Source organism: Lotus japonicus, chromosome 1 (genome assembly GCF_012489685.1).
Source record: "Lotus japonicus ecotype B-129 chromosome 1, LjGifu_v1.2".
Lineage (NCBI taxonomy): Eukaryota > Viridiplantae > Streptophyta > Magnoliopsida > Fabales > Fabaceae > Lotus > Lotus japonicus.
In genome coordinates this window covers 67,978,380-67,987,940 of record NC_080041.1, presented here as the reverse complement: position 1 = coordinate 67,987,940, position 9,561 = coordinate 67,978,380, and the positions used below count along the sequence as shown (strand labels likewise).

At 43.5% G+C, this 9,561-nt stretch overlaps 1 protein-coding gene across 3 annotated transcripts; it reads right to left on the bottom strand.

The window, feature by feature from the left end:
- Nucleotides 1–395: 395 nt before the first annotated feature.
- Nucleotides 396–8,606, bottom strand: LOC130742014 (uncharacterized). Of its 3 annotated transcripts, none has more exons than XR_009020900.1 (4): nt 8,138–8,606; nt 7,909–8,048; nt 2,709–2,786; nt 396–1,407 (listed from the first exon to the last, which is right to left on the bottom strand). XR_009020900.1 is itself a non-coding variant. In XM_057594434.1 (3 exons), exon 3 carries the CDS (start codon nt 1,405–1,407, stop codon nt 751–753), a length of 657 nt encoding a protein of 218 aa, XP_057450417.1. In that variant the 5' UTR covers nt 7,909–8,048; nt 8,138–8,581; the 3' UTR covers nt 396–750. The 3 variants fall into 3 exon arrangements, 1 of the variants encoding a protein (XP_057450417.1); XR_009020894.1 differs by having other exon boundaries at nt 2,709–2,780; nt 8,138–8,602; XM_057594434.1 differs by lacking the exon at nt 2,709–2,786 and having other exon boundaries at nt 8,138–8,581.
- Nucleotides 8,607–9,561: the final 955 nt, after the last annotated feature.

Sequence of the window (9,561 nt, the reverse complement as noted above, 5' to 3'; positions counted from 1 at the left end):
ATGAGTGTGTTACCAAGAAATTGAAACAGCTCAAATACTACAATAAGTTAACTACCTCCCTAGACACATCTGACACTATGGCTGAGGAGGCATCTGACACTATGGCTGAGGAGGCGGGCCTGCCCATGCCCCCAACCTCCTCATGAGTACACTCTGCTGGAACTGTCGCGGCATGGCGGCGGCTGCGACGGTTAGGGAGCTAAAAGAACTAAACCTAAAGCTCCAGCCTGCCATACTCTTCCTAATGGAAACCAGAGCCCATGTAGGAAGAGTAGAAAGAACAAAATGTAACACCCCGATTTCCAGGTGTCGCTTTAGTAACAAAAAATAAACTTTACGCGGAAAACAGGTAATTTTTTTTCGATTGATTCTTTTAAATAAAAGCGATAAAGAAATAAAGACAAAACCCAACAACTAAACTAACCGATATACAATATATACACATGTACAGCCTCAGCTGCACTCCATGTCACGCGCACTCGCAGTGACTCCAAGTAGTATGCCCGCAGGCAAAAATATACAACCCAGCACTATAAGTAAAAGTATCAAATATACAGTTATCCAGAGAAAGTCGGCACCCAAAAATGGCCTGAAAGAAAGACCCCTATACTCCGACAGACTCTCTGTGATCCTCCTCAAAAAAACCACACAAAAAGCCACACATCGGAACCTACCCTGTCCCAAAAAGACTAACGATCAGAGCCCTACACAAAAAATGACGCTAGTCCTAACCTACCCTCCCAGCTCAGCTCATAGCTCCTCCTCCTCCTCGTCGCTGCTCGGCGAGTAGCTCTCCCCACTGCTCTCGGAGGCAGAATCGGAATCCACCGTAATCATCTCGGTGTCCAAGTCAACGACCTCCCTCCTAACTGTCCTGCGCACCGCCCTAGTCGAGCCGGTCTCCACATCCACCTCTCCTGTAAGAACATCCTCCTCCACCACCCTCATCAAGGGGTCCACACGGTAGCCGTGCGGTGAAGAGAAAGAAAAGAGACGTGAGACAGATGGGACGACGGACTCCCTCTTCGGCCGCACAAGCCTAGAGGACGACGCCACGTCGGTAGGATCGATGGCAGTAGCAGGAGGTGGCGCAACAGGTGCAGCAACAGTAGGCTCAATCTCTGTCGGGTCCTCCTCAACAGAAGGTGAAGTCGGATGTGGTGCAGGTGGTCCATGACCAGTGCCTGGTCCATAGTGAACTGAGGGCGGCAAGTCAAAACTCAGCTCCATACGCCGTAGCACTCCTCTCGTCAGGCGTCCTCGCTCATCCGTCCGGTCCTCCATGACCTTTCCCCTGTACGTCGCTCGGTGACCAGTCACCCAAGCGGTGGGGGCAGCACGATCGACGAGCTCATACCTGATCCCCCCCGAGGGAGAGACCATCGAAAACCAATCGGCCATCGACATCTGGCAGCAGGTCGACCGCCCAAACACAAACATGCAACCAAAGCCAAGGCGCTAGGGTCAACTCACAGAAATACGTAGATATATACTCAACATGTGACATGGGGTATAAATATATGTTGATATATATATATATATAAACAATCCTAGCATGTTATGGCTCTAACAATGCTTCAATAAACAACCAGCACACAATTCAAGTCAAAATGAATGTATGCGTGATATGCAATCATGAATCCGAATTTGTGACGCGTTCCCGTTCGCCACAAGTGAAGCATTCCCGTTCTTCACTATGGATGAACCATTCCCGTTATTCATCCTGGATGAACCATTCCCATTATTCATCCTTGGTGAACCATTCCCGTTATTCACCATATGATGAACCATTCCCATTATTCATCATTTATGCAAGGTGAACCATTCCCGTTATTCACCATGTTATGCACAGGTGAACCATTCCCGTTATTCACCCGATTGATACAATATGGTTAGCCAAACAACGAATCGTCCTTACCACGAAAGTGTTTAGCTCACAACCCAAACTCACAACAAACCCAAGAGTTAGTGTCGGTCAATACAACACAACTCGGAGTAAGTGTCGGTCAATACAACACAACTCCACCAACAAGAATACACAAGGGTCTAGTGTCGGTCAATACAACACAGCCCAAACAACAAGAGCACTAAGTGTCGGTCAATACAACACGGCTCCAACAACACTCCCAAGAGTACTAGAGTACTCGGTGACCTTCAATCATCACCATAGCTCACCTTAGTGGCTTTCCCAATTCCAAAACTCTCCAAACCCACAACAAAGTCGACTTTTCCCCGTCTTTCGCAATTATTTTCTCCTTTAGTTCTCCTATGATTATTCGTTTAGTAAAAACGTTTCGAATTGGATTAGTCAGGTTATGAGTTTATTTCTCAAAGTCTAAGTCTCCCAAAGTCTCTAGTTTTCGAAATTCTAATCATTATAAGTTTTCCGAAAACCAACCACCCAAAAGAAGTTTCCCGGGGAAAGTCTAAGTAAACCAACGAATCCCAACAAATGGCTAAGTCTCAAACCCCTCGTTTGAACTTGCCTAGGGTTGTTCATCCAACCCGAAATATCAAAGATCACCAGATCAATGAATCTCCACTCCGAAGTTGCGTCAAAACGCTCAATCCAACAAAAGCACAACATCACAAGTATGGAAAAGCATCATAACATCAACTCATCATCAAAAACAACATCAGATAAAGCATAAGTCGAATTTATCGACGCCTATCATGCAATCATAGCTAATACAGTAAGTTTCCCTAACCTCGAGCTGATCCAGCTTCGAAATCACAAGCTCCTTCACTCAAGTGCTCTGAACCTTCCAAAGTTCCTTCAACTGAACCTCGGAGAAAACAAAGCAGAATCCAAACAAAATCGATTAGTTCGATCGCAATACAATACATAAACGATAGACAAAGCATTAAAGCTTCAGAATACGACATCCGGGTACGAAAAGACAAGTTTTCGAAAACGAAAAACTTCCCCCCTAAAGGAATAACCCACGGCCTCAAAGGAAAAAGGGCTTCGGCTCTTTTTCTTCGATCAAATCTGTTTACAAGGTAGTTTTAGGGTAAAACTAAGGCAAAGAAACTGTCGGAACAATTTTCGGACAATCGGGTCGAAATACGACTATCCAGGGGCATTTTGGTCCAAAATAAAGGCTCAAAACTTCAAAGTTATCAGTTCTGAAAACAAATTTGACAGCATTGATCCTAACACCATCCGTGACAACAAATCCTAAAGGCACGAAGTCAAATTACAGCTTTTCGACAATAAAGTTTCGAAATGTAAGACAAAAAGGGTTTTGAATAAGTTTTTCAGATCCTTATCAATTGGATCACAATCAGCGTTTACTGACAGAGGTTTTAGGCTCTTGGGAACCTAGAGAACAAACCCCAACCAAGAAATCAGAGAAATCGGACAATTTTACAAAAAGCTCAAAACTGTGAGCACAGAAACAACTACAGAAACGCAACAGAAACAGTAATCAGAGGTAGGATTCATGCTAGTTACGTCAATACCTAGAAGTAGGGACGAACTGCACGAAGATTGGTCAAGTTTTCGTGAAAATCCTCTTCTCCCTTGCTCCCTTGAACTCGCGGCCCTTGAGGAAAGAAATGGATAGATTTTTGCTTTTTCGAGCTATTTATAGGCGGGTGAAATCGCGGGAAAATGAAAATTTCGAGATTCCGATTTTTGCAGCACGTTCACCGAGGAATTCTAAGAGAGATTCTGGCGTCAGAATTCCAGAACTCAAAACAAATATCTATGATTTGGGAAAAACGATATCTAAAATCCCAAAGGCGGTGTAAGTTAGTCTGTCCCTAAAAACTACTTTTTGCTGTGATGCTCAAACGACAAAACTTTGTACTGGAAAAAGATTGGAAATGTCGAAACAAATCTGGCAACGTGGACAGAAACTTCGTTAGAAGTCCCGAATAGAAAAAGTCTTCATCCATCGCTCGAATCTAGGGTTTCGAAGCAAAGAAATTAGCGTCGGCGGACTTCCGAAAAGTAAATACTATCGTGCGTACAGTCCAGAGTTCCGAAATGAAACGCTGGTCGAAGGAAAAATAAAGAGAATCTTTAAATTTTCCAAGGATTCGAAATCTCCCTTAAAACGTTGCTCTAAAGTGAAATTAGCCTATTCTGGACACGCTCGCCATAAGGCAGGTGTGCAGACGACTCGCACTAACTCCGAAAGCAACTACGCAACATTCCTCAAGCAATTCCTGAACTTTCTTCTTCATTAATCTTTCTCAAATATCAAACTCCTGTCACGCTTACACTGATTCTACGCGTGAGTCGGAAATTAACTTGTTCTGAAAATCCAGATCTTACACAAAAGCAGCTCTCAAATTCCCCCACATGCTCTGTATAGAAGCTGATGGAACCTCAGGTGGTTTGGCCCTATTTTGGAAACAATCTCTCCCAGTTACTGTTCTATCAACCTCCCTTAACCACATCCATACTTCAATCTATGACTCGGGATCAAATTGCCATTGGCTATGCACTTTCATCTATGCAAACCCAGTTCATGCTAATAGAAGGGGATTCTGGAACTTCTTATCCTCCCTCAACCCAAATAGCTCTCTTCCTTGGGCTCTCATGGGGGATTTTAATGAGATACTTGGCCAGCATGAGAAGGTGGGGTTAAGACCTCATAGTGTCTCGAGAATGACCCAATTCAGAAGCTTCCTGGACTCAAATGGGTTGATGGATTTGGATCTAAAGGGGTGCACCTATACCTGGATTGATAACCCTCGCAATGGCCACACCACAAAGGAAAAACTAGACAGAGTCTTGGTAAATTGGACTTGGCGTTCCCCTACCCAAATGCCTATGCTACTGCTCTTCCAATCATTAGCTCAGACCACTGCCCCATTCACCTCACCCTCAAACCAATAGTCAGAGCTAAAAGGCACTTCAAATACGAAGCTTTCTGGGATGAACACCCAGATTGTTCCCAAGTTATTCAGCAGGGTTGGACTGAACGTATACAGGCCAACAATCCCAGGGAGGCCTTCCTCAATCGAAGCCTCAGTTGTAAATCCCACCTCCAATCCTGGCATAGAGATAATTTTACAAAAGCAAACGAAGAGATAGGACACCTAAAGCACAGGTTAAGCCAGATTCAGAATGAGTGCTCTTCTGACATGAATTGGGAAGAGGTTCACCATATCCAGCAAAGGATCAAAAACCTTTGGCAGCAGGAAGAAATCTATTGGAGCCAGCGTTCTAGAGTGAAATGGTTAAATTGGGGAGACAAAAACACTCACTTTTTCCATGCATCTACCATCCAACGAAGGGAAAGAAACCGTATCTCCAGAATTAGAAATGCTGTTGGAATTTGGGTTGAAGGTCAAAAAAACATTGAAAAAGAAATTATGGATTTCTATGAGGAGGTCTACAAATCCTCCCCGCTCTCCCACTTGAATGAGTGCCTTGCTCACGTTCCAAATTCTGTCCCACCAGAACTAAATACCAGCCTTATGCAGCCTATTAATGAAGAGGAAATCAAAACAGCAATCTTCCATCTAGGAAGCATGAAGGCACCAGGGCTTGATGGCCTAAATGGCCTCTTCTACCAAAAGCACTGGAATACCATCAAAGATGAAGTTACTGCTGCGCTTCTTCAACTTTGGTTTCCTCCCAGCTACTGTTAATGAGACATTAGTTGTCTTAACCCCAAAGATTCCCCATCCTGAGGCCCTCAACCACTATAGACCCATAAGCTGTGTTAATTTCATCTACAAAATCATCACAAGGATCTTTGTGACGAGAATGAAACCCTTCATGGATCAACTCATCTCACCTCATCAAAGTGCCTTTATGGGGGGTCGACAAATTCAGGATAACCTTATAATTGTCCAGGAGGCTTTCCATAGTCTCAAAAAGCCAGGTACCATAAGCAAAGACTATGCTGCGATCAAGCTAGATCTTAATAAAGCCTTTGATCGCCTTGAGTGGGATTTCATAGAGCAGGTCCTCTTAACCTATGGCTTTGCGCATGAATGGGTTACCCTCGTGATGAAACTCATCCGGGGGGTCTCTTACCGGTTCAAACTTAATGGTGTAGTTGGACAAAAGCTCACCCCGCAAAGAGGCTTGAGGCAAGGGGACCCACTGTCCCCAGGGGACCCACTGTCCCCTTACCTCTTCATAATCTGCATAGACGTGCTATCTCACATGCTCTCCAACTGCCAAATCTCAGGCTCTCTCCAAGGTATGTCTCTATCCCCTACCTCCCCTCCCCTCACTCACCTCTTGTTCGCAGACGATGCTATTCTCTTTGCAAAGGCAACAAATGCAGAATTCTACCAACTGCAGCAAACTCTAAATCAATTCTCCGAAGCATCGGGTCAAAGGATTAATGTGGCAAAATCTGGCCTTATTGGTGGGAAGAATCTATCTCATAATAGGTGTACTTAACTGGCTAATATTCTCCACATCCAAGTTTGGGACAGCCCTGGTTCCTACTTGGGCATCCCAGCAGAATGGGGAAGAGCCAAATCGCAATCTCTGGCTTGGGTTCGTGACAAGCTAATCAGCAAGATTCAAGGTTGGAAGAGCCTCCTCCTCAACCAAGCTGGGAAAGAGGTCCTCATCAAATCGGTGCTTCAAGCAATACCCTCTTACGCCATGGCACTGCTGAAATTTCCTAAAAACTTCTGCTTAGACCTGTGTGCAAGGGTTGCTAACTTCTGGTGGAAGAACAAAAATGACAGAGGTGTGCATTGGAGAAGTTGGGACATCCTAACTCTAAACACAAGAGAGGGTGGCATGGGCTTCAAGGATTTTGAACAGCTAAACATCGCCTTGCTCGCCAAGCAGGCTTGGAGGTTACTTGAACACCCCAATTCACTATGGTCACAAGTTATTAAAGGAATTTACTTTCCTGGCTGCTCCTTTGTACAAGCAAAAAAAGGAAGACAACCCTCTTGGGTTTGGAGCAGCTTGATTCATGGAAGGGATAACCTTCTGAGAAACGGTAGATGGCTGGTGGGTAATGGGGAAACCATCAACCTGAAATCACACAATTGGCTTGCCTCCGGTGATATTTTCTCTTTTGACAACATACCAGAGGGGACAACAGTCAATCATCTGATTGATGCCTCAAGCCACAAGTGGGACACTGGGAAAATCAGGGCAATTTTACCAACAGTGGACCTAGGAAAAATTCTACAAACTCCAATCAAATTGATAGAAGAAGATGAATTTATCTGGCCTTATAGGGAATCCGGGACTTACTCAGTAAAATCTGGCTACCGACAATTTAAGAACTCTATCAGCTGTTCCACTTTGCTACCCTCCACCTCTACTACCCCCTCTCATGACCTTTGGACCCAGATTTGGGCTTCCAGCCTTCCTCAAAAGATTAGAGTCTTCCTCTGGAAGCTCAATCAAAACGCATTGGCTGTGAAAGAAAACCTCTACAGAAGGAAAATTGCACCAGACAACCTCTGTCCAATCTGTGCTCTTGAAGAAGAATCAGTGATACACACATTCCTAAGGTGTGAGTGGACCAGACCTATTTGGTTTGGGGGACAAATCCAATTGTCAATCTCAGTTCCCAGAGAAGCCAACTTTGGCAATTGGCTACTCCATGTCCTTTCCAGTCTCTCTGCCTCCTTCTCAGACTCAGATTTCCCACTAACCTTTCTAGGCTACTCGCTTTGGGAGATCTGGAAAGCCAGAAATGAACTGGTCTTCAGGGGAACTAAGCTCAACCCTATGATCACAATTAAGAAGATTCAAATGGCAACAAAAGAATTCTTTTTATCAAAGCAGCCTGCCCCTGCAGCCAGCTCCACCACATCTACCCAATCTCCTCCAGATCAGCTTGCCCGATGGTCTAGACCCCCCAGAGGGTATCTCAAGATAAACACTGATGCTGCTTATAGTATTAATAACAAGAGGACAACAGGAGGAATTATTATCAGAGATGAAAGAGGGCTGCTCACCTGGGGTCTCACTAGAAAAGCCTTTGCCCCTTCACCCCCATAGCGGAAGCCCTCATCCTCCGTGATGCAGTGGTCACAGCAGTTAATATGAACTGGGGAAAAGCTATCTTTGAATCTGACAACAAGAAGTTGATTCTCTCCTGCAAAGGCAACTTCACATTAGGAGAAGCAAAGCATATAATCAAAGACATTCAGAGCTGGTGGAGGAACATCCCCTTTGGCGTTTTACCTGGGTCAGGAGGGAAGGGAATCAACCAGCCCACTGTGTCGCCAATCTACAACATAAGGGGACTTTCCCCCTTAACTGGGCATGGAACCAACCGCCCCATCTCACCCAGCTTCTTTACAATGACCAGATCAGATCAAGCTCTGACTCTTCTCTTTCACATTCTGGGCTTCCACCCCATCCATCTGCAGCTCATAACCAACAAGAAGCAGATGATACCTCTGCTCCAAGAACAGCTCCAATCGTCATTGGCTCCATCCCCTGTTTTCCTCTGGGTCATGATCATCCTCCTACCGGGATAGGCTAGCTCCATCCTCAAGAGAAGGGCCCTCCTTGGTCAGATAACCAAACTACTCTTCTCCAATTATCTCAGTGGTTTTGTCAATTTGTTTACTGCTCGGAACATGCACCCACTTGGTTTGGCAGACAGCCTTTATGAGGACAACTGGTTTTTCCACTAGCAGTTATTCCTTTCCTTTTGTCCTGTAATGACCCTTACATGTCTCTTTGTTTTCCAGCTCACAGGCCTCTCTTTTTTGCTTTATCTTTTGGCCTTCTTTTTAGCTAGTTTGTTGGTGTTTGTTCTCTGGGTCGGGCCCTTCTTTTAATACATTATCAACTTTGGATCAAAAAAAAAAAGAACTAAAAAATAGAAAGAATAAAGATTAGACCTAATTACAACTATTTTTTTCCATAAAGGTCTTACAAAAAATAAGGGACTACAGTTATGTGGTTTAATATTTGACAATTGACAATTTCTTTAATACTCACTTAAAAATTAAAATGGAAGAGTTTCGTAGCTTTTTTCCTTAAATGGATTCTTTTGGTTTGATTTGCCTTTATTTTCTCCCCTTTATATAGGGCGTATTCTTTTTTTCTTTTTTTTATATAGGGTGTATTCTGATATTTCCTGATGATATATAATTAATACTTTTTATTTTCTAAAAAAAAAAAAATCAACTTCTCAACGTTAATATCAACGATCTCGTCCCCGTAGGATAGCTCAAGTGATAGGAGCTGGGGGACATATGGGTTGGGTAGGAGGAGGTTCAGGGATCGATTCCTGGCGGGTGCAATTTATCTTTCCGATGTATCAAAAAAAATAACAACGATCTCACCAGAGTTTTTAGCATGCTGATGTGGTTTAATTTAAACTCTTGTTTTGTCCCTCACATTCATTTATTTTCTTAATGGACTTTCTTTTATTCTTTAATTCTTAGCTTGATTGCAGTATTGGTCTCTCTGAAGTAATATGATTTTCGTCTTTCCATTCATTTGGCCTAATCAATAGACAGACTCGCTTATGTGAGTTTCATTAAATGATGTGTATATGACAAAACATGCCACTAGGATGTCACTTCATCAAATAAATAAAAAATATATTAATTTAACAAGTTAAATATAATTAAAAAATATTATTATTTTTC

Coding starts and splice junctions, on each gene's coding strand:
- LOC130742014 (XM_057594434.1), bottom strand. CDS start 1,407: ATGTCGATGGCCGATTGGTTTTCGATGGTCTCTCCCTCGGGGGGGATC.